Genomic DNA, 25,047 nt, shown 5'->3' with positions numbered 1-25,047 from the left:
AGTTCTAGGAGGAAGAGCCACTTCATCATGAGCTTGCTCCAAGGTTTCGAAGCTGACAGCACCTTTAAGATCTACATCATCAGGCCTGTGTTGAGGGACCCCTCCCAGCATTCATGAATGGAAGAAGCTTTCAGGGATGAGAGAAGGGAGAATTCTTTTTCCTTTGCTTTGGTGATTGGGAGCTGAAGCAGAGAAGCCCAATAGGACCTTTGAACATGACTATTTTCTATAATTAACAGGGAACAGCCCTGCCCCAACATGCCAGAGTTAGAGCTATTCCCACTCCTGGAAATAGTGGCTGATAGCCTTGATGACTGCAGAAACATTTGATTTTCAGGAGGTATGGAGGGAAGAGGATTCTCACTGGCCAGTGAGGCCCAACAGAATTATCACAACTGCAGAAATGAGGCAGTGTACCATTGGGGCTTTGCAACTGCCGGTCCCAGACAGGATCTGCCCCCATACCCAGACGCTTCCAGCTCCAGAGATATCCAAATTCCAGAGACTTACATTCTTAGAGTGCTGTGACCTAGAAGTCCCCAGAGGAGGCGGCACTTCCCCCGGGCCAGGAAGGATGGGTAAGATACAAGGACAGAAGCTGGCAGAGTGAGCAGGGTGGGAGACAGTGGTGGACAAGTCCTTGGCAAAAGCCCCCAAGCGATCGCCCGGATCTCTGCTCAGCCACGCAGCCCAGTTCCAGCAGCCTGTCTGTCTCCCCCGTTCATCATGAGCTCCCAGAGAGAGGCCTATAGGATTCACCTTCTTGTCCCTTCCAGAGCCTGGCACAACACAGTAGGTGCCCGTTGCATACGAGACATGCCCGGCCAGACCGCCTTCCCCACTGGCCCAGGCCCTGCTGGCCTGCCCCCTGGGAAGGAGATAATCCTGTGTTTGAAGCCCACTGATGTGGAACTGCCCCAGTGACCACTTCCATCTGTCCCTGCAGAAGCCTGCTGAGAATGTCTTCCTGCCCCGTGACATTGGTGCTCAGATCTGAGATTTCAGCAACAGTCCTCAGGAATCTGCTCCCTTCCCGCCAACACTGCCGGTGTCCTCCCCCAGGCCACCACCATCTCTCACTGTGGCCCCCACTCTGGTCTCCTGCCCCTGCTCAGAGATCAGTGTAGACTTATGGAATGGATGAGCAGATGTCAGGCATGGTTAAAATACGCGTGGACTTTGCTGTCCGGACCTGAAGTTGAAACTCACTCAGTCCCATCACTTAGCCGTGGGCATTTTTCCTCGCTTGTCTGAGCCTCAGTTTCCTCACCCACAAATGGGGATGATAATGGCTGCTTGTGAGGTGGTTGTGAGGATGAAAAAGAATGTCTCTTCAAAGTGCCCGGCCGTTACTAGTGTCCTGACCGTTCCCCTTTCCCCTCCACCTCCCAAGCCCCCCGCAGCATCTGGCCCTCCTTCCCCACGAGTGGCCACTGCTGCCCAAGGCTGCCTGACCGAGACCCTGGGGACCAGACCCTGGACTCACGCGTGGCACATCCAGCCTCGTCCGCTCCGCTCTCGCAGTCCTTCTCCCCATCGCAGCGCCACGAGGCCGGCACGCACCTGTGGCTGGAGGGTCCGCAGCTCAGCTTCTCTGCAGGACACACCTGCTTGGCTGCGGAGAAAGACACAAGTGCATGGCTTAGCCAAGGGGGACATAGGGCATGGTGCCAGAGAGCCCTACTGCCTGACTCCAGCCACATGGCCCGAAGCCCTGGGAATCCACCAGGGCCTCCCTGTCTCAGTTTCTTCATCTGAGAAGTTCCTCTGCCCTAAGGCTTTCTTATTCGTGTATTTGTTTTTGGCTGGGCTGGGTCTGTGTTGCTGTGTGCGGGCTCCTCTAGCTGTGGTGGCAGGAGCTACTCTCTAGCTGTGGTGAGCGAGTTTATCGTGGCAGTGGCTGTTCCTGCTGTGGAGCACGGGCTCTAGGGGTGCGAGGGCTTCAGTCTTTGTGGCAGGAGGGCTCAGTAGCTGTGGTTCTCAGGCTCTAGAGCATGGGCTCCATAGTTGTAGCACATGGGTTTAGCTGCTCTGCAGCAGGGAGAATCTTCCAGGACCAGGACTTGAGCCTGTGTCCCCTGCATTGCAAGGTGGATTCTTAACCACTGAACCACCAGGAAAGTCCTACCCCTAAGATTTTCTGAATCTTACAGTTGACCCTGTCACTGCCCTGCCTAACACCCTCTCATGGCCCCTGGTCCCTGGCCCTCAAGACCCTCTTCAGTTGAGCCAACCCCTCCACCTGCCTCACCGGCCTAACCTCCCAGCCTTCCAAGCCTTCCCTTTAGGCTCCAGCAATATGGAGCCACTATGCCCTGCATGCGCCTCTGCCATTTCCAGCTGTGTGCCCGTGGGCAAGATACACCCTGTTTGGGTCTCAGTTTGCCTTCCAGATAAGTGACTCTGTGATCCGAACCTGCAGATGGGAAGGGCTCACCAGGGCCCCAACAGGTCCCTCCAAGCCTGCCTTCCCCTGTTAATGTGCCGAGCCCGCTGCTGAGAGCAGTCGCTGTGTGCCAGGGCCCAGCGGGACCACACAGCTATAATTACTGCAGCCGCAATCAGAGACTGACTCAATCAGGAGCCCAAAGCTCCAGGGCTGATTCTCAATTTGGAAGAAAGAATGAGAACCCTGATCCAGCCTGGGGATGGCTCTCGTCCTGAGCACCCCAGGACGACCCACGTGACAGACCCAGCCAAGGCAGAGACATCTCAGACCTCCATGCTGGCTTCCTCACCCTGCCTTCCAGGGTGTACACGGGCCGAACCCAGTGGTTTCTAGGATGTGCCAGGCACAGTGCTAGATGCTTCCATTGTATCTTCATAGTACTCCAGTAAGGTATAGGTTACAATGGGGCCTCCAGCATGAAGGTCGAGGGCATGGGCTCTGGAGCTTGGCAGCCTGGGTTCAGCTCAGTCACTTGTTGGTATCTACCTTGGCCATCAATCCTTATCCCTGTGCCCATAAAGTGGGGATAATACCATTCCCAGTCCCACTGGACTGTTACAACAACTACGTTAATGTCTGTAAAGCAATTAGAATGCCCAGCCAGTGCTCACTCATGATACCTACTATTATTCTCCACACGTAGTGGCTGAGGACTTATCTATTTCCTCAGTGAGTATCCTGCTGTGTACCACACATGGCACCCAGTGCCGGGTCCTACTCAGTCCTGAAGACCCAGGATAGGGTGCAGTCAGCCTTGTCTCATGCCAGAGGCTGAGAATAGTCCACGGCACCCTGGAGGCAGTGGGTTACTGGTATCTTACCCTCAGTTCTTCTCTCTAATCTCAGACCAGTTTCCCCAACCTTTTACTTCCATAGCTGGGATGAAAGCCCACAAGAGATGGGGAGAAGGACACAGATAAGATGAGTTGGGGGCAGGTGTCTGAGTCAAGACCCCAAGATACTACTACACCATGGGAAAGGAGTACCTTGTACCTCCCAACTGTAGACCCCGAAGTTATCCCTAGGAATTCATTTCATAAATATAAGGCAACCTGTTGGGAATACAGGATTCATGGGATTCATTTTACAGAAATTTTCCTTTACAAATACTATCAGGCAGAGCTCTGGAAGCACTGACATTCAAAGACCCTTTACACAGGTTTCCTTGGGGAGGTGGTACAGGTGATGAGGAGCCTGGAAGTCAGGGGAGGGGCCCAGAGCACCCCCATTACCCACACACTGCAGGAACCAAGAAAGTACTTTCCACTCTGGGCACAGCAGAACATGAGGGGGCTGCAGCGACCAGCAATGTCCCAGATAAGGGGTGGGCTGGTGGGTGGTGGGTGCAGGTTCTTGGGCCCCAGCTCACACTAGACTGAATCCAGGCTTCCAGGGCAGAGCCCAGGCATCTTAGCAACTCTGCCCACCCCGGCTTGCCCTGGTGATTCTCAGCACCCCATTTGAGAAACCCTGGGTTACCATTCTGCAAATCCAAAAGATACAGGAGATTTCATGTCTTTTAAATCCACTTCCAGAAAAGTGTTAGAGGAGGCGCTGTATGTCTGCAAGCCCCTGACACAGAGGGGACAGAGGGACGAGGCAGCATCTGTGCGCCAGGCCTCAGGAAACAGATGCTCATGGGGAGTTGTTAGGGAGCCGTGGTTACTAAGCACCTACTATGGGGCAGGCTACTTCATGCTGAGTTGCTATTTTCCCATGTCACCCTGACCCTCTCCCTGTCACATAAGCAGGCCCTGCAGGCTGTGAGTGGAAACTCCAGGGACACCATTCACAAAGATGATGTTAGGGGCACACCTAGAACAGAGCACAACACTGGTCCTGCAGGTAAGCACTCCATTTTACAGATAAGGAAACCAAAGCTCAGAGAGATCCAGACCAAAGCTCAGAGTAACTGGCCCCAAATGCACAGCAGTGAGAGTCAGAGTCTAGATTCCTTTGACTAAACCCTGTCCTTTCCATCAAACCCTTCACTCTCCTGTGGGTAGGGTAGTGGCCCAATCGTTGTTGTTCAGTTGCTCAGTCGTGTCCAAGTCTTTATGGCCCCATGGACTGCAGCATGCCAGGCTTCCCTGTCCTTCACCATCTCCTGGAGTTTGTTCAAACTTATGTCCATTAAGTCAGTGATGCCATCCAACCGTCTCATCCTCTGTCGTCCCCTTCTCCTCCAGCCTTCAATCTTTCCCAACATCAGGGTCTTTTCCAGTGAGTCAGCTGTTCACATCAGGTGGCCAAAGTATTGAAGCTTCAGCTTCAGCATCAGTCCTTCCAATGAATATTCAGGGTTGATTTCCCTTAGGATTGACTGGTTTGATCTCATCGCAATCCAAGGGACTCTCAAGAGTCTTCTCCAGCACCACAGGTCAAAGCATCAATTCTTCAGCATTCAGCCTTTTTTATGGTTTAGCTGTCACATCCATACATGACATAGTGACCCAGAACCAACCCCAAACTCTCTGCTCAAAAGTCCAGGTGATTGAAATGGCCCTTGATCCATCTGTACCATCTCCGGGGGCCTGGTTCTGCATACCCCAGTGCAGCAGGCAGCTGCTTGAACTTGTATGAATATTTATACAGTTAATTGCATAACCTTTCAGCAAGGACAATGATTAAACAATCCGTCTGCTTCCTTTCTTTATAATTAATAAGACATTTGCTGTGTCCCTAAATAGACAGCTCTAATTACAGGCTCTCAAGGATTCAGCAGTGCCTGACACCAGCCCTCCTACCCTCAAAGAGCCGAGGCACCTCCTTGGACGGTGGGGGACACAAGAGGCCTTGGAGGTCACACTGAGGAGCACCGGCTGGAGTGACAGGAGACGGAGGTCCAGAGAGGGGAAGCGACCTGCCCGGGGTACTGGACGCTGGGCATGACAACCGCCGTCTCTCCCGGAACCTTGCTGTCTGTGTTGCCATGCAGCTACTTCCCAAAGCAGGACCCGGACCTCGCCCTCTGGGCTCCTGGGTCAGACCTCTCACTGCGCAGCCCCGGAAGCTGGTCTGGGGAGTGTTGACGTGCAGCATCTCCTCAAGTGTGTGCGCTCAGTTGTGTCCAACTCTGAGACCCCATGGACTGTAACCCACCAGGCTCCTCTGTCCATGGGGTTCTCCAGGCAAGAATACCAGACTGGATAGCCACCTCCTTCTCCAGGGGAATCTTCCTGACCCAGGGATCTGTGTCACTTGTGTCTCCTGCATTGCCGGGCAGGTTCATTACCACCGCACTCTCTCTTCATGAAGTGAAGGCTATCATCACCTTCATTTCACAGATGGGGAGAGTGAAGCCCAGAGAGCGTAAGTCGTTTGCTCAAGTCCTGTGAAGAGTAGAGGTGCACATCTGCCCCAGTCCCTCAACCCCCAAACACTGTTAACTTATGGCACTTCACACTGCATGGGGGGAAAGTAGGCCCCGATGGTCTCCTGGTGACCCTGGAGAGGGTCACTGCAGGGAGGAGGCTCACTGGGGCTTGGCAAGTCTGCAGGATGGGAGGCGGCTGTCTCACGCCCACTTTCAGGATAACTGGAGCTAGAGGCCCCAGGCAGCATAGCGCAGGAGATAGAGCATGGGTTTGGAGTCAGACAGAGTATGAGTTTGGACTCCACATCAAATTTACTAACATGAAGGTCCTTCAACAAGTCACTTAATCTCTCTGCACCCTGGCTCCCCTCACCTGCACATGGGGTTACATCATCTCCCAGAGCTGGTGGGTGGCTTATATGAAGAAACATGGAAATCCCTATACAGAACCCGGAGCACACTTGGAACTCAGCAGACAGTTGCCCTTGTTCTATTTCATGAAATGCAAAGGGCTGGGAGGGCCCAGGTCTCGCCCCTGGGGATAGACATCACAGCTTATTAGAGTCCCGAGGGTCCTCCATGACGCAGCCCCCACCACTGAACTGCACACTTCTCCTTCTCTCTCCATCTCTTTCCCTCTCCCGCTCTCTCTCTCTCAGAAACAGATGCCCCAGGGAATGCTTCTGGCTTGCTGTCCAAGTATCTCCAGGTTCTCAGGGGCAGGAATGAGGAGCCCCACTTCCTCAGACATCAGGAATCCTCCAAGTCACCAAGGGCCTGCCACTTACTCCAGAGTGGCCACAGGCATTTAAAAATTCCCAGAGAATCTCGCCTTAGAAATCCAAATCCAACCATCCTTTCTCTAATTCAGAAGCTCACAAATTAATAAAGAGGGAAGTGTCTGTTGACTGAAGGAAGGAAAGTGCCTAACGGCTTCTTATTGAGCAAGCACATCAGCAGAGCAGGTCACGGGAGGTGCAGGGCCAACAGCTTCCACTTAGGGACTGCTAGCTCCCAGAGGGCTCAGGCAGTGGTGACTATGGGGTCCAGCTGCTGCCCAAGGAAGCATGGCATGGATGTCCCACTGCACAGAAGGGGGCAGTCACACCAAGCTCCTTCTCACAGGGTCAGCTGGGTGGGCCCCTGACTTGCTGGATGAGCTCAGAAGATCTCTGATAGGAAGGTATGCTTGGTTGATCAGTGAGGTCCCCCTTCCAGATGGGAAGGCTCTAACATGCATGAATAAAACCTCATTTTCAATAAGCAGCACCCAGAATTGTAACTCACTCACCTTCACCTTGAACCAGCTTCCCTACCCCCATGCCGCACACCTCCCAACAGATGCCTGAAGGTGGGTCACAAACATCCCCAATCAAGGGAGCTATAATTAGAGCTGAAATGCTACTTTCATTAGGCAAATGTCCTGGCGTTCCTGCTGTGACTCCTGGCTCAATGTGACAGCGACAGAATCCAGAACCAGAAGGAAAGAGATCTGGGAGGAACCCCAGCCAGTGAGATGCAGATTATATAGAGGGGAACGCAGGAATGGGAACCTGCTCCCAAATCCCTCCCTACTCCACGCAAAGTGTCTTCACTTAGACTTCGAAGATTTTAAATCGGGGAGAGGGCCTAACGTCAAAACATAATGATAAAAATCCCACTGCCATTTCCTCCATCATCGACACTGTGAGTGCATCTTTTTCATTTGGTCCTCACCACCCATGTAAGATAGGTACCATTGCCCCATTTTGCAGATGAATGAACTAAGGCTCAGGGAGATTAGGCAACTTGCCTGCGGTCTCACAGGTTAAAGGACCTGAACCCAAGTATATCAGACATCAAACCCACTACATTTGACTACTGCCTATAATCTTTCTTTGCAGGTGGGGAGGGGGCTCTATCCTAGAAGCTGGCACAGTCACCAGGAACCTGGTAGGCTGTGGAGGTTGCTATGGCAACGCCAATTAAATGGGCAGTGAATTGGCTGCTGGGTTCTCACTTGGTCAGGAGGCTGTGAGCAAGCCTGTTACCAGGTCCTGCTGCCCCTAATTCTGCCTGGCCCTCAAGGTCCCACACTGGCTGACCTCCTCCAGGCAGCCCTCCCCACACACAGGCCTTCCCACCTGTGACCAGTGTAACTGCACAGAAAGTAGGATCCTGGCCTTGTGCCCAGCTGGGTACAGGCAAGGGAGAAAAGGGCCTCAAGACTCTTGCGAGTCCAGGAGTCTTAGAATCATGGTCTCTGGAACTCTGGAATGTTAGAGACTAGAGCAGAGAGGGGGCGGGAGAGCATGGAGGACTCTCACAGCATCACTGGGAGAGCCCCCTGACTCCCAGGATGCAGAGAAGAGAGCTGGGCGCCCCGACTCCCCTGGTGGCAGCTCCCACACAGTGCTCTGTCAAGCCCCAGAGAGACTTCAGAGCCTGCCTTTTGTCATGGAAGGCAGACCAGCCACGAACAACCTGTGTGTCTTAGAAGCAGGGCCCTCAGCATCTCTAGGCTTCCAGTTACTCAACTACCTGATAACTGTGCTTTACAGCTGAGCCCAAAGCAGGCCTGGGGAAGCAGGAGGTGTGAGGCCAGAGACCCCCACCCCCCACCACCCTAGCCCAGCACAGCCCAGAAGATGGGAAGGCAGCAAGTGCTGGGAGGGGTAAGAGGCGGGAAGACAGACAGAAACACAGGCAGGATGAAGGAGGGCAAGGGGGAAGGGGAGGAGGCAGAGAAGGAAGGCAGCCCAAGTAGAGGGCTGGGCAGGAGGGAGATGGAAAGAAGCACCACTGCAAACAGACAGAGGTGTGGGAAGTAGCGGGAGCATAGTTTGTAGGCAGCAGGACAGACCCCAGTAATGACTGTGATGACGCTCCCTTCCCCTCCATCCTGTGTCCAGGGTAACTGCAGGCACGGGGTCTGGATGGCTGAGCTGGCTGACTGCCAAGGCGGTCACAGCTACCCTCCCCAAACACACACTCCGGGCTGCACACGGCTCTGCCCTATGTTAGCTAGGCCGCCTTGGGGAAGCAGAGGAACCTGTCCCAGCCTCAGCTTCTCTCTCTCTAAACAGATCCACCCCTCGCCCAAGCTGGCCCTGAGGAGGAGTCACAAGTGGGCGCGGCTGGGCTTTGTTTCTCTGGAAGCGCAGGACAAAGCAGTAGGCTGCCCTCCCCCACCGTCCAGCACCTCCAGAACTGCATCGGGGTGCAGGGGCTGCTGGGTGGAGTGAGCAAAGGGTAGGGCCTGCGCTGTGGCTGGGAAGGCGAGGCAGCTGTGCAAGGAAACGGGGGAGTCCCGGGTCTGGCGGGCCCGGGCGGCGGCCCCGGGGCGCCCCGCGGCGCTCCTGCTCTCCCTTTCTCTCTCCTGTTCCCTGTTTCTCATGCGGAGACTGGTAGCTCTGTTGCTAGGAGACAAGGAAACCCAGTTATCACCAGCCACAGCCCTAGATAGCACGCTGGCCTCCATTGTCCTCACCTCTGCCTCTGGGGTGACTGTGACCCCTAAGGAAGATCCGGGGACGCCGACTAGCAGGTCCCCACCAGCCCTACCATCCTCCATGTGCTGCCCCTCTCCTGGCCTTTTGTCTCAGGCTCATTCTGCTGAAGCTCTGCCTCTGGGACCACCGGGTCCTTCCCCGCCCACTTCTCTTCTCCTTTTTAATTTAATAAATGTCACGGAATGACCTGCCCGGTGTACATTTGCTTTGAGGATTAGGGCCTGGAAAAGAAATCACAGAGAGACAAAGGCTGAGTGCGGGAGGCGGGCCTGGGGCTTGGCTTCGGCCTTCATCTTACCCCTGTTGCCTGTTGCCATGCAGGTCGGGCTCCTAGGCTCCGTCCACCCAGAGCAGAGGACAGAGTCAGGGCCTTGAAGACCCCAGCTGGGTGGCCTTGGGCAAGTCACTCAACCTCTCTGAGCCTCAGCTTCCACCTCTGCAAAAGTCAGAACGTTACAGTACCTATCTCATGAGGCCACTATGGGAATAAGATGAATGAAAGCACAGACAGCGCTTTGCATATAGTGAATGCTAGATAAGTACCAACTGCCATTAGTGTTATTAGAATTATGATTAGAATCCTCAAAAAAAAAATACTAGTGGGGGAAATTGAGGGGAGGCCTGGAGCATGTGTGCTGGCTGCTTCTCACCATCAGGGTTCAAAGGGGCTGCTTTTAGCTCCTGGAACTCTAGGAGCGGGGCCCTAACCTGCCAGAGGGCTGGGAAGAAAGCCCAGACACAGGTCACCAGACACCAGCGACTTGAGGCACCAGAGCTCATGAGTGCTCATCACAAAGTGCTTATGGGGCTGTGGGAGACAGATCACCTCCCCTGAGCCTCCAGCTTCCCCACCAGGAAGACCTGACAAGGAAACTGAGGCCCGGAGCCAGGCCCCACCCCCAGCCCAGGGGCAGGACTCACTGCACGTGGCCTCCGACTCGTCAGAGCCATCTGGACAGTCCTCCTCGCCATCACACTTCCACCGCTCTCGGATGCAATGGCCGTCGTTACAGGTGAAGTCGCTGTCTGCACAGGTCTTCTTGGCTGTGGGGCAAGGAGAAGAGCATGAGGGGCCTGGTGGGCACAAGAGGCTTTTCCAGAACATACAGTCAGGTGGCTACCGGGCGACCAGAACATCCTCCGTCTGCAAACTGGACCATGTGACCTCCCACGGCTCCAGGAGAGAAAGACTTATTCATTCCACACCAGGAGGAGACAGGCAGACCCTGGCCCTGCTCTCCAGGTTCAACAAGGGTGACAGCATCCGACTACCAAGGGACAGCCTCTTCTCATCACACCTCCCTCTTCCCCTCAAGTCCGGTTTCACTGTCACAGCCTCTAGGAAGCCTTCCCGGATCACATACAGTGGTTGCCTTGGCTTCTTCAGTCAGTTCTCCTTTACCTGCCTTTCCTCCTCCCCCCCAGCCAGACTAAAGTCAAGGCCTCTTCTGCAAGCACCAGGGAGCTTATCATTTATGATAATAAATCACAAAAGTAAGTGATCACCTCGTGGCAAGATTAATGAGGTACGTTTTGTTCACAGTGAGGGAAAGAGACTCTGGACATCCAAATCAGTCTCTGTCCTGAAGGCCTTTACAGCCCGGAGGGGAGGCCTCCACACTGCGGGCTGGAATCCCAGCTCTGCCTCTTTCTATCTGTGTGACCTTGGAGATGTTATTGGACCTCTGAGCCTCTGTTTTCTTATCTATGTGATGGGGAGAAAGACACAAAGGGCTCCAAGGAGAAGTAGCAAGAAGTTATAATGTATGAAGATCAGGCAACAGAGACCCTGGTACACAGCAGATGCTCAGTAAGCAGCTATTGCTGTTTTTATGGTTCAAGTCTTAATTAGAAGCAAAGGAAGTGGGGTGTTCCGCACCCTCACGGGGGATATACGTAACAGGCTGGGCTCTCACAGCTGGGAGCAGAACTGGGACCAACTCAGGGACCAACATGGTCTGCTTTTCTCCCTGTCCCACCGCTGGCCCGATGCTCCTCCAGTGTGGATATTACATTAGATTTGACACAGGACCCAACCGAGGGTAGATTTCAGTGGAGGCCATTGAACCCAAGGGAAACATGGCCGCTGCTCCCACACCTCCAGGCCAGGCTCCAGTTCTTCCCAGGAAGCACCTTCCCAGCGGCCAGCCTTGGGTTACGTAAATCCTCCCACAGGCCCTCTGGCCTCCTCTGGAGCCGCAGGACTGCTCCCTCCCCCTGAGCAGCCCAACAGGATTTGAGGACAGACACTAGGGCTCCTGAATCCATTCCATTTCTGCCTTCCTTTTCAATGAAATCTTTGCAACGCATCTGCATTCTAGGCTGAGCTTTCACACTTTCCTTACAAGAACATCTCTGCCTTTGCAGGGTAGGAAGAAACCAGAGGAATCAGAGTCTACCTACAGATGGGGGCCTGAGGCCTAGAGACAGAAAAGGGCTGGCCCAGGGAAACACACCACCACAGGGATCAGAACCAGTTCACTTGCCTCCCAGTCCAGGACCCTGAAAGCCCTCCCTGAGCCATGCACTGAGGGTTCGACGTGGGTAATAGATACCAATGTTATTGTTCAGTTGCTAAGTCGTGTCTGGCTCTTCGTGACCCCTAAACTGCAGCATGGCGAGCTTCCCTGTCCTTCCCTTTCTCCCAGAATTTGCTCAGACATAACCACTGAGTCACCACCTTTTGGCAAATCACAGCCTATGACACATCAGAGAGTAAGTAGTTATGAGCCATGGCACCTGGACATTTAAGGAGTGCTCCTTTCACAGGAAGCTCTGCATCCAAAAAAGAAACATCTATTCCCGTGCTTTCTTTTTCCTGCTCTAACATTCTCCAAGTGCATCCCATGTGCCAGGCTCTGTGCTTAACACTTTACCAGGAAACCCCACGGCAAAAGGCCTGTTGTGGCCCTCACCTGACACGTGGGGAAGCTCAGTCCCAGGTGTTAAGTTACACACTCAAGGTCACAGCTTGGGGGCAGCAGAGGTCACAATTTGACCTCACTGTCAGACAACCTTCTTCCCCACCAGGGCTCTCCAAACAAAATGCCCAGTGGCATCAGATATGGAACAAAAGACCTGGAGTAGATGGGAAAGTCCATGGAAGCTCCAACTCAGTGCTCGGTGGGCGTGTATCTGTGACCTGAGCACATGGATTGGGAATCAGCCCGGCCTGTGAGTGCAAGTGCACAACCAGCAAACCCCAGGAGAGAAGGACCAGGCCGACCAAGAAGGTGATGGAGGGGCTCCATTGCTGGGCCTGGGCCAGCCAGATGCTCACCAAGGACCCTCTCCTCCCTGGCATTCTGAGAGTGAGCTTGGCCTCCCACAGTGTGCCAAGTCCTGGTGGGCCCCAAGCAAGGAGGCCAGAGCAGCCACAGGCACCATCACAGTCCTGAGGGTAGGAAATGGCAGCCTCAGGGTGCATGTCCTATGGCGGTGTTTTAGGGAACAGATTCATTCACTGTCATGACCGGTTTGAACACTTTCCACCCTGGCACCTTTCACTCAATATCCCAGTGACGACTTACAGCTATCCTGACAGCTGTTGTTAATTCCATTTTACAGAAGAGGAAATTGAGGCTCAAAGAGGTAGATGTGGTAGGTGGCAGAAGTGGGATTTCAATCCCATGTGGCAGCTGCCAAAGCTTGGGCTCTCTGTGCTAAGTCCCTTAGCCACCACGGTATTATCAGGCTAAGAATGAGGACCCCAGCGAGGCAAATGCAGTGGGACTAGATCCCAGGGGCTGCAGGACAAGGCAATGTGGAAGATCAATCATAGACTAGAGACACCTACATTGAAGGGCTCCCCTGGAATGTGCAGTAAACCTGGGCCTCGACGGCCTGTGCTCGGCTGATGTACCACCCTGGGGAAACTGAGGCAGCATGGTCAGTTTCATGCTGGGAACTGGGCTAAACTACCTGGGCAGGCCCTGTCTGAAGTGTAACCACATGGAAGGATTTGGAAGCAGAGCTGTCTAAATCCTGGCACAGCCACCTCCTCTCTGGATGATGCTGGGCAAGCTCCTTCCCTCTCTGGGCAAGTGGTGTGGGTGGCTCCCCCAGGAAGCACTGCCACAAGGGCAGAAGGCAAAAAGGGATCTGAGTGAGCATCCTCGTGTCGGGCAGATTGGTGTTGGGCGGATCAGTGTAGAGAGGCTACATCACCCCTGCCAGGAGATGAGGGCTCAGCAGCCTTGTGAGGCTGTCAGAGCAAGCCAGGCCAGCCCCCACTCCTGGCCTTGACAGCCTTGGCTCCAGCTCCCAGGGTGATTCTCAATCTGGGCTCAGGGCTGTAGTTCTCTATTTCCAGGGATTTATGTCCCTCCGTGCCAGTTGCCCCTTGGACAATGCCCACCTCTGTGAATCCCTGTCCTCCACGGCCCAGGAATGGTACACAGTCATCCAGGGTCTGCGACATCATAATCTGGTGCCATGGCAACAGATGGGCTGCCACAAAGGACTCGGGATTCCAAAGGGCAGTGGGGAGGGGCCAACCCCATGGCAGAGTGGGAGAGAATGGGAAATCCAGGACAAAGGAAGTGAGAGGTGCTCTTTATAACAAGAACGCAGACCAAGGAAAGTGTCAGGCTGCTCACGGTTGATGGAACTCTGTTCTGCCGCTTGTGGGCTGTGTGACCTTTTGCAAGTTACACAACTTCTCTGAGTCTCACTTTCTTCGTCCACATTCAGGGATCATATCGCTGCTTTACCACACAGGGTTGCTGTGAGAAGCAGTCGGGCTATGTTAGATGGTGTCTGGACTTCATGAAAAGCAGAAAGGTGCGAGTCTGCGATGTGTGAAGTCGGCAGCCTCAGCTGCTGCGTGTGAGACACTGGCTCACCCACCTCCTCATCTGGAATGGACGCGCGGTGCTGACTGCATCTTCAGCCCCTCTCTGTGCCCAAAGCCTGTGATCCGGTGAAACTGTTAGGATCACTCAGCACCTCCCAGCTCCTCCGCCCCTTCCCCGAGACAGTGTGCCTCCTGCACGCTGGTATTCCCCACCCACACTCATCCCGCGGCCCCAGTGCAGACAGGGGGCTCCAAAACAAAGATTAGTCAGGGCGGCCGGGCAGAGCTGCTCAGTGTGGCTTCGTCTTGGCAGTCACAGTGCTCCCTCCTGTCAGAGCCCAGGGCCTTGAAGTCCCCTCTGCAGCTCTCCCATTCTAGAAGCAAAAGCCAAGCCCAGGGAGAGGCGGCAGATCTAAGGCACAGCACATGCACACCTGAGCCCAGGTATTCTGTCTCCTGGTAACCCTGTGCGGCCAGGAAGTCAGGGGAGGGCTCCCCAACGACCCCCGGGGTCAGGGAAGGCTTCCTGGAGGAAGGGACCGTGTTCAAAGAAGAGAGGTCAGCCCAGCTGTGGGGGTAAGGAGAGTGGAGAAGGGCATTCAAGGAGAGGGATAACGGCACGGGGTGTGGAGGAGCCAGTGGAGGGGCCATTCGGGGTTCATTCGACACTTGAGGAGGGGAGTGGCAAGGGGCCTGGCAGCTCTACTCGGCCACGGGCCAACTCACCCTGCCTGGCACCAGACTGCCCCTCAGAGGCCCAGTGCAGTGGCCTGGCTTTCCCTGCGCGTATCCAGGGGCTACCCCCCATCCCTGCTAATCACAGGACAGCCCACAAAGCCCACAGCTCCAAGCTACCCGGGTCTCCTTCAGTATTTGGGGGTGGGGGTGGGTACACAGACCACCAGGCCCTAGCAGGGGAGGAGAGAGGCGGGACCCCGACAGACAGCTGGGGGACCATCCGTTCAGGTGTTTGGCATAAGCTTTATTCTTTTCCCTTTGGGAGATGCTTGATGCCCATTGGCTTGCCAAGGGCCCTGAGAGGCCTACAGGAAAGATATCAGATGGATTTTGTTTCCTGCAGTACTTTCCAAATTTGTTAAGCCAAAGACCATCTTCGTTGGATGCCATGTCTACTAATTTCCCAAGAAGAAGCAGTGCAATGAACCACACTTGAGGAAACACTGCTGTAGTACGAGCCCTGCATCCTACAGATCAGAAGATGAGGCCCAGAGAGGGGAAGGACTGGCCTATGGTCACACAGCAGAGGCTGGTACCCAGTCTTCTGTCTCTGGGCCACCTCCACCAAGCCATGAAAAACACAAAAAGCTGTTCCCAGAGCATCTGGCCCTGAGTGAAGCTGAGAGTTTCAGTCCTAAAAGCAGGGACATGTCTAGAGGCGAGCCCAGGATGGCTGGGGGGTGGGGGGCACTGATACCAGGCCGCACAGGACAGGGAGATGAGAGAGACAAGGGCTGTCTTAGCCCTCAGGTTTCTGCAGACAGGTCGTGGGCCTCAGAGAACATTTTTTGATGGCAGAGCAGAGACCCACAAATGAGATGATTCCAACTGAGCACTGTTGCTGAGCCACCTGGGGCAGATCCCTTCCCTCCCAGGGCAGTTGAGAGTCTGGAGGAGCAAAGATGTAAACCCCTACCTTGGAGACTTGTGCACAGAGGGGACTCATCTGTTCCCATTTCCTCTCCCAGGCCTGGACCAGCCTCGAGTGTCCTGGCTCTGGCCCTGCAGCCCGGCCTGAAGGCAGCTGGGCCACTGGTACCCGGGTCGGGCAGATGAAAGAGCCGCTCCCCCAACGGTTACCCTTCTGCAGAGCTCGCCAGGCCCCGGCGTTGCCAAGACGACCACTGCCAGCTGAAGGAAGATCCGGGGTGGGGGCAGGGGGCGTGCCAGCCCGCCCCTGGCCTACTAACCTGGCAGGCAGATTTAAATGACAGCCCAGGAAGCTACTATTAAACTGTCACCCCAGTCAACAGGACGACAGACCCGGAGTGTTCTCTGGCTGCAGCAACAACACAGCGGGAGTGAGAGGGGGAGGAGACGGTGGCCCAGAGCAACCTGCACCCCCTCCCAGGAGGCCCAGTCTGCCTGGCCGCTCACCCGCCGGCCAGAGCCGCCCTCTAAGGCTGTGGCGGGTTGTGGCACAGAGCTGCCGCACAGCACAGGCCTGGAAAACTTTGTTTTCAAGCAGAGGGATGATTTGTCTAAGTGAAACCCCAGGGTATAAAATAGAGTAAAATGGAGCTGCGCTACTGAAAGCAGGGTGAGAGGGGTCCACACCAGCCTTTGCCCCATCCCTCCCTTAGCAGCCATGGTGGGGCCATAACACCCTGGGCTCACAGCCCCCCAAGCATTGGGTTCAAACCCAACCCTGATCCCATCCCGGACACCTGATGTTCCTAAGAACGCTCAGTTTAAAGATCTCATGAGCTGGGGGTGGGGGGAGATCCCATGAGTCTAATATAACGTTTAGAACAGCTTCTTCAGGTTCAAGGTGCTCACTCTCTAAGAACCGAGGGTTCTAAGACTGTGCCACCCTGATCCACACACCTCAGCCTTATGATGGGACTCCAAGATGGTCCCTGCACGAATCACATAATGTCGACAAGCTGTGAATGCCCCCCGACCCCGTCCTGTGAGGGACTGACTCTGAGTCCGTGCTGACAGTCAGACCCAAGGCTCCGGTGCTGCCAGAGAGGCAGGCCATTCCCACAGTGTCCCGACACCCATGGAGCACAGGGGGAGGGGCTCAGCTCCAGGCTTTGTGCTGCCCAGCGGGCTCTGGGGCGCAGGCCACCGCCATCCATCAGCAGGTGACATCTGAGTCCGCTTTCTCGTCCACCCTCTCATCCCACCTGGGGAGACAGGAAACACAGTGGCAGATGCTGGGGGGCTGGGGGCAGGGAGGCACGGGCATGTGAAGGGCCCGAGAGAGAAGATGAAAGAGCGAAGCGGGCAGTGTGGGAGGACCACTCTTTGGGGAGGGCTCTTTGTTCTTAAATCGGACAATGTCCTCAGCGGGGTGTCCCCCTGGCCCCACATGCCAGCGCCTGCCAGCACGTCCTTCATCTCAGTGTCCCCCTCACACAGGATCTGATGCCAAGCAGGTGCCCAAAGAGCACCCGTGGCCCCCTTCCCACTCAGCCTCAGCTTCCTCAGGTGAGCACATCTGTGAGGACCCCTCCCGCTGACAGTCTGGGTCTGACCCAGGTGAGCTGTGCTCCTCGGCGCTGCTCCAGGGGATCCCCTGGGGCTTCCGGCAGCCAAGTCCCTCTCCCGGGCCCCCAGCACATCCCAGCTGCTCTCCGACGCTGCCCCACCCCGGCCCCGCTGTCACCAAGGGAGGTCCAAGCCATCACTGGGGTATGTGGGACTCCCTGTCGCCAGAGGGAAGATGCGTGTCTCCGAGGGACAGACGACAAAGGAGTCTTCCTGTCGTAGTGATTTGTGGACGCAGGGTATTGAGCCAGTGACAGCTGTGAGCGAGTGGGGGGAGTGGGTGAGGGGAGAGTGGATGGGATCAGCAGGGGTCCCTGGCCGGTGTCTGCACAGGACCAAGCACCACGCAAGGGGTGCCGCTCAGAGCAGCTGGTAGCATGGAGACAGCCACTCCCTGCCCAATCTCCAGGCTCAGGGCTGCCCGCCCTGGGTCTGGGACACCCCCTTGGCACTTGGATTTGAGGTCCCAAGGAAACAGCTAGAGGGAAACTTGCTCTACCTCAGAGTGGAAGCCCTCAGAAAGAAGAAGGTATGGTCAGGAAACCCTCCATGACCTCCGGCCAGGGCCCTGCCTGGTTCCCACCCACCCACACACTGTCCCTCCACTCAGGGGAGAGCACGTAGCTAGCCCCAGCGGGGACTCAGCCTCCTCTGACCTGGGAACCGTCCTGGCTCACCCCATCAGTCATGGAGCTTGCCGAGGATCCCACCTTCCAGCCCCTGCTCTCCATCACCAGCCCCGACAGGAGAGGGAGCTCTTCTGCCTTCTCTTCCACAGCTGAGGGAAAGGCTCTGGGTCTCACTGCAAGGGGCTCTGCCACCACCAAGCTGGGTGACGCCAGCAGGCCTCTCTGGGCTCTGTGGCTTCCACCCCACTGACTTGGACCGGGAAGCCCAGGGCTCCATGGACAGAGCTCTGCAGCAGAGGGTGAGGAGGCCAGACCAGAGGGGCCTGAGAAGTCACCAGGGGCAGATGCCACGTCAGCCAGCAGCCTGCATCAGGTTTGCTAAGGGACTGGGAACCAGGTGAGACTTCCCGGGTAGCACTAGTGGTAAAGAACACCCCTGCTAGTGCAGGAGATGTAAGAAACATGGGTTCAGTCCCTGGGTCAGGAAGATCCCCTGGAGGAGGGCATGGCAATCCACTCCAGCATTCTTACTGGGAGAATCCTATGGACAGAGGGGCCTGGCGGGCCCTAGTCCGTAAGGTAGCAAAGAGTTGGACGTGACTGAAGCGATTTAGCATGCACGCAGGAACAAGGTGGCCAGCTGTTCCTATTCAGAGGCCACCAGGTGGCACAAGGAAGTGAATGATGGAGTGATGACCACCACCTGTCTCCTCAACGCTGCCCCACCCCATTCACACAGGCCCCCTCTGCCCACGAGGCAGCGGCTGGGAAACAGCCCTACCTGAGTGGAAAATGAACCGCTTTCACCAATTAGGTGGTAGGAGAAGCATTTTGAGAGGAGCCTCACTGGGTTATGGGCTTCCCAGATGGCTCAGCGGTAAAGAATCTGCCTATGGTGCAGGAGACGCAGGTCCAGAAGATCCCCTGGAGGAGGACACGGCAACACGCGCCGGTATTCTTGCCTGGAGAATCTCATGGACAGAGCAGCCTGGCGGCCTGTGGTCCATAGGATCGCCAGAGTTAGACAAGACTGAGCAGACATGCGCCACTGGGCTATCCTGGTGAAATGGGCAAGAACACCCTGTTATTGGGAAATCCATCTCCTGGGATTGGGTGGGCTGCGGCCTCTCTGGGGGCGTCCCTTCTGTGTTGGCCCAGAGTTTCTCACCCAGGAGGCTGGTATGAGCTCTCTGTCACCCTCAGCCCCTAGCTGGCAATCCAGGAAGCCTCTGCCCACTAGGAGGTGCCAGTAGGAGGCCTGAGGATTAGGACACTGCTCTGCCAAGTAGTTGAGGCCTGTGCCTGGATGGCTGCTGGCTTTTATTTATCTAGAAAGAAGTTAAGACCATTTTACTGTGCATGGTGTTAGCACTAGGCTCTCTCCAACCCCTGGCCTGGGGGCCTGGCTCCACTGTGTGACCTTGGTAAGCTCTCTGCCTTCTCTGTGCCTGGCTCTTTTCCTCCATGACAGGACTGGATTAGACGAGATGATCTCTAACTTCCATCTTTTTTTTTTTTAGGTATGATACCACTATCACTAGGTCCAGAGTGAGGCTGGCAAAGGAGGGCATCCGTGGCTCGGTCCCCAGGCCTTCCCAGTCTGCCTCCATGGCTCCAGGTGGGGGCTGGAGATCCACAGTAGTCACTGACCTGTTGAAGGCCCCTCCATCATCAGAAAGCCACCTTTTCTGGTCTTTTTGGGTTCCCATCTCCCCTAGAACCTGACCAAGGATCTTAGCAGGTGCTCAGGGACACTTCAAGCTGCTCTGCTAACTGCTCTCGCCCACCCCTAGCTACCACTGCCCCACATCCACCCAACGGTCACGGACGAACCGTGGGCTTGCCTACCTGGTGTCTATACTTGTGTAGCTCCACCTGCAGCAGACGCTTCCTCATCTCTACCTGGCAAAACCTCCCCACTCCTCAAGGCCAGCTCAAGCATCAGCCCTTGACGGTGTCTGATGACACCCTCTACCTCCAACAAGGCCCAAAGGAGTGGAACTCCAGCCCGGGGCCCAGAGCACCGAGGGTAGAACATTAGCCAGCTCAAGTCTCCACAGGCTGCTTACTTTGCTGCCATATTTTTGGCAGGCCAGACCTACCGGGACAGTGTTCTCAGCCAGCCTTCCAGGCTGTGCCCACCCTGGCCGTCAGTGCCAAGGTGAAGCTCTGCAGCCCGGCCAGACAGCACTCATCCTGTTGACAGCCTGGAGGCTCCGGGAGGCTCCACCCGACCAGAGCGGGCTCCTGAGTCATCCCAAGGCCCAGCCGGACTGTGGAGCCGGCCTCAGGGAGGGGCAACCTTCCTCTCCCATTGTAGCTGGGCCCCTGGGCCTTTGGCTGCAGGAAAGCCCTTCACAGGATTATTGGGAGGGAGTTTTGCAAACCCACGCCCTGGTTGGGGGTGTGGGAGAGCCTCTGACTGCTCTGAGCCTTAGAGCCTTAGCACTGCTTCAGGTTGCCCCCAAGCCCTTTGCCTTCCCCGTGCCTCAATCTCATCAGAGGAGAAAAGAGTCAGGCTTTCCATGTGCAGAAGGGACAGAAGGAGGGCACGCCAGGCATGCAGGCAGGGCTGTGTGCTGCCAGCCTGCGCAGTCAGCACCCGCCTGTAGAGGGGAGGCAGGTGTGCAGCTGGGTGGTGAGGATGGCAGAGCACTTGTGTTGCTCAGGGTGGACGCTCCATGAAGAGAGGGCAAGGGCCCTACAGCTGGGGCCACCCAGGAGTGGCAGCTCAGCCGTGGGGAACTATGGGGCTGTTCTGGGGACAAGGAGCGTCTCTGGCTGGAAACTCAGCAAAGGCTGAAGGAAATCTGGCAGAAGTGGGATTCTGAATGAATGCGGTGCCGAGTAATAGATTCGGTGAGCCCCCCACCTCCCACTCTTCAGCAGGGGTCTTCATAGCAGCTCTGTGAGGCGGGGGAGGGAGGCATCACTTCCTTTGAGAGATGATGAAGCAAAAAGCCCTTGAAAAGCAACAGACTGTCCTAAGGTCACAGAGCTCAAGGCAGGACCAGAACCCAGGTCCTTTTATCCCTAACGCTCAACAGGAAAGAAAAAGGTGAGAGGTGGACCTTCGCTCACAGAAATTACAGCCAGGGTGAGGAGACAAGAATTCAGATATAACCGTCCCAACCCAGAACAAGATTAGATGGTCCTGATCAGAATCAAGGGTGGTAATGATGCTGTGTGGCCTCAGGCAGTCATCTCCCTCTCTGGGCCTCAGCTGAAAACAAGGATGCTGAACTCAGCCCTGACAAGCTCTCACCAGCGCCTCTCCTCTCTGTGGGTGAGGCATGGTTGGGGGGCAAGGGTGATGAGATAGGAGCCTTTTGAGTAGGACCTCAAAGAAGGGCTGATTTTGCACCAATGGGGAAGCAGTAGGGGCTGAGGAAGCCCACCCCGAGATCTTATTTGATCCAGAAGGAAAAGGTAGATTCTAAAAGCAGATGAAGGAGGCAGTTTCTTTTCTGGCTTCTTGGTGCATTGGGAAGGAAATGAGGTCCATTCTCTGAAGCCTTTCAACATCTCAGCGGGGAAGTGTGAGCGCATGGGTGGCAACCCCACCCAGCAGCAGATTCTGTGAGAGATGCCCCCAGGCTCCCTCATCACACTAACCACCTGGGGCTGCTCATGACTCGTTCAATCCAGCCTGCATGTGGCTGGTAGCTGTGCAGGCAGCAAGCGACTCAGGGTCCTGGAACTACAGGTGGGTTAATGTCTCAGAGCCTCAGTTTGCTCACCTACGAAATGGGGATAACAATCAATAGTTACACCCTTCAGGGGCAAGATGTACAGGAGATGACAGATGTTGAAATTATATAGTGAATTGTATATACTTTGGCCACCTGATGTGAAGGGCCAACCCATTGGAAAAGACGCTGAAGGGAAGAAAGAGGAGAAGAGGATGACAGAGGATGAGATGGTTGGGTGGCATCACTGATACAATGGACACGAGTCTGAGCAAGCTGCAGGAGATGATGAAGGACAGGGAAGACTGGCGTGCTGCAGTCCATGGGGTCGCAAGGAGTCAGACAAGGCTTAGTGACTGAACAACAATATCAACAATAGCCCACAAGGGCGATGGAGCTCTTGTCAACAATATGGTTTATTTCTTCTTATTACTCCCAGCGGCTTTCCTGCTAGGACTTTGGAGGAGAGCTGAGTTGCCTTCCTGCTGGAATGGGAGAGGGCTACAGGCAAGTGGACAAAGGATGTGGCTGGAAAGGCTCCTGGGTCCCCCGCGGTGCTGTGGGGTGGCCAGTGCTGATGGCCTGTGTGGAGAAGGCATGGAAGGGGGCAAGGGGCTGCAGGCAGAACACACCTACAGGGCGTGTTCTCAGCCCTTGCATTTCATAAATGCACAAACTCAGGCCAGAGGAGGCCTGGGCCTTTCATACTTCCAAAGCAGCCTCAGCAAAGCTTACACTCCCTCCTGAGACCCAGTCACAGAGCAGAACTGCAGCTTAAGAGGCTCATGGAATCGTAAAATAGCCTTAGAATCACAGAACACAATCTCCAGTTCCAGGAGAGTATCTTATTAGAATCTTAAAACACACAATTTAAAAGTACTTAGGCCCAGGCAGCTCAGTCAGGACCACGGATTCACAGATTCTTTCCAACTTTGAAATCAGAAAAATTCTTAACTTACAAACAACAGAACCCTAGAAGCTTCCAATCACAGCATCTAATTTAGGCACCAGGAGTGGCAAAGGCCTATTCCTTCCCCCAACCCCTCCCCTGAGCAGTGCAGGAATCCTCTGTTCCCACCACTGACATATGGCCATTCCGCCCTCTTGAATGCTCTCTGCGACAGGGGACTCAGTCAGCTGTGCCGGCTGGAGGCTGGACACGTTCCTTCCTCTTGAACAGGGAGGGAAATAAGTTCTCAACAGGAGATCTCCACTTTGTACAAATGGATTTTTCACCCCTCCTTGTTCTTTGGCTCTGGTCGGAAAGATTCCCAGGGAAGTGGCAAGGAGCCAAGAGCTGCCACAAAATGACTTTAACCAGCAGACAGGCTGGTAATGGGTTTCGGTGGGAAAAAGGAAGGAGAGAGGCGATTAATTCCAACTTGCTATGCGATAAAGGAAATTAAGGCATAATACGGAAAGGCAGCAGTTCTATTAACCTGTGTGGAATACCAATTACTCAGCCTCCTCAAAATTGCTGGAAATAAGAAAGAAAACCCCCAAAGAGAATGTGATTGTGGCCCAGGGCTCATCTGGATTAGGCTATTTGTTTGCCCTGGCACCCTAATGATGGGAATGAGGGGAAATTCCTCGTTTCCTGGGAGATGGCTACACCAGAGTCAGGGAGAAAAGGCAGGCCCACGTGTTGCCACGGGACCACTTGGCAAGTTTTCTGGGCAGAGGGGGTCCTCGGCCCACTTGAGGGAGAGTTGGGTGCATTCAGGCCCCAGCGTACACCCTTAGTCCTGTGTTCTGGGAGGGACCCTGGGAGGAACCCTGGGAGGGTCAAGCATCTGATGACCCTTGTTCCAACTGGAAAATCTCAAGTCTCTGCTGCGGGAAGCTGAAAGAATCAAGCAGGGGCCCTCGTGTGCTGAGTACCCAGCTAGGTGCTGGCACATCCTGCTGTGAGGCCAGACCTTCAAAGGTGCCACATCTCAGGTTCCGGTCCTGCCGGGCTGGGACTCTGGGCTCTGGCCAAGGCTGCCCACCTCTCTGCAGCTGGCCAAGGGGCAGAGAGCATGGGCGGAGTTAACAGCCACAGGCCGCAGCTCAGTGCCTCCAGCCAGGGGCCCAGCAGGACTTCTGTGATGGCCCCTGACCAGACCTGGGCAGAAGGAGACAGTCGTGGCTATGGGAGGTGAGCTGAGGGTGGGGATGGGCAGGTGCCCAGCAGAACCTTGGTTCTGCTGCCATCCTGGCTGAGACCCCTGCCAGAGCCCTCAGACAGGGAGCTGTCACTCAGGGGTTCTGAGCCAGCATGGTCCCCCACCAGATAGGTCCCACCACAGCTTGGATGAAAGGGAAGCTGCCTCTTAAAGAGCCTGCTCTGTGGGCATGCCCACCGCCCACGACAATTCCACCCTCCTCAGCCTTTTCTTCACGTGGACGTTGTCTCCCAGTACAGAGATTTGGAAGATGCTAGTCTGCAGCCCTCTGTGGCCCTCCTCCCACAAGGAGCAAGTTAAGGAACCAGTGTTCACATCCCGGCGTGGCCCCTTACTGGCTGTGTGACCTCAGGCAGGTTACTTGACCTCTCGGAGCTTCAGTTTTCCTCATCTAAAACTGTGAGGCTGAATCCTGACTTGCAGGGTGGTTGGCTGTGAGATAATGTATCGGTGCCTGACATAGTGATGCAAAGTCCTCTCGATTTTTTTTTTCCCACACTCCCACCCCCTGGCTCTGTACTAGTGGGCCCTCAGGAAGTTTTTGTTAGAATTGTTAAAGGGTTGGGTCAGTCCAGCCACCAGCACACCCTGCCTTTCTCCACCCATGGCCCCACACTGGTCTCTCCTGAGCCCCAGAGAGCCAGAGTCCCGCAGGCCAGCTGTGCACTTGTCACACCCACCACTGTCCCACCTGTGCACGCCCCCCCCCCCCACCTTTCTGTGAACAGCACTCTGTCAAGAGGGGTGGGGAGGCTGAGCCGTCTCTGCACACAGCCCAGCTTGCTCCTCTGCCCTCACAGCCAGGCCTGGTCACAGGCGTGTGCTCAGGCAGACATGCAGACCCAGGGGTGCAGGCACACAGCACACGCACATGCAGACGGGCACATATGCACACAAACGCACACTGCCCACTTGCACGCTCGGATGTGCACCACACACTGAACACAGACACACGTGCCTCCCTGTGCACACACCGCAGCACATAGGCCACACACTCACACATGCACAGGTGGCTTCATATGACGCTCACACACTCCAGACAAATATGCATAGATTTTCCTGCCTCTCCTGTGACAGCCAGATGGTGGGATTCTCCCAGAGGGCTACCATTTAATGCTCTAATTAATTTTTTAAAATTCTGTGTACCCAGAGCCTGGGTTTGTTCCAAATGTCCCAGGCATGGTCCCAGTCTGAAATCAAGGAAGGAAATCTTAGGGAGAAGGATGGTGGGGCTTCCACTGCCCCCAGGAGAGCCTGAGAGCCTGCATCCTCACTG

General features: G+C 55.4%; 1 protein-coding gene across 8 annotated transcripts in view; it reads right to left on the bottom strand.

Moving 5' to 3' along the window:
* LRP8 (LDL receptor related protein 8) overlaps nucleotides 1–25,047 on the bottom strand; it is an 81,247-nt gene that overhangs the window by 34,643 nt on the left and 21,557 nt on the right. For all 8 annotated transcript variants that reach the window (XM_040231108.1, XM_040231109.1, XM_040231110.1 and 5 more), the window contains exons 3-4: nucleotides 10,178–10,300; nucleotides 1,487–1,615 (exon numbers count right to left, since the gene is read on the bottom strand). In XM_040231108.1, coding sequence (XP_040087042.1) covers nucleotides 1,487–1,615; nucleotides 10,178–10,300 — 252 coding nt within the window. The remainder of the gene's footprint in view (nucleotides 1–1,486; nucleotides 1,616–10,177; nucleotides 10,301–25,047) is intronic.

The sequence above is a fragment of the Oryx dammah genome, unplaced genomic scaffold (genome assembly GCF_014754425.2).
Source record: "Oryx dammah isolate SB20612 unplaced genomic scaffold, SCBI_Odam_1.1 HiC_scaffold_28, whole genome shotgun sequence".
NCBI lineage: Eukaryota > Metazoa > Chordata > Mammalia > Artiodactyla > Bovidae > Oryx > Oryx dammah.
The sequence above is the reverse complement of the archived record's forward strand: the minus strand, read 5'-3'. Positions and strand labels throughout refer to the sequence as shown.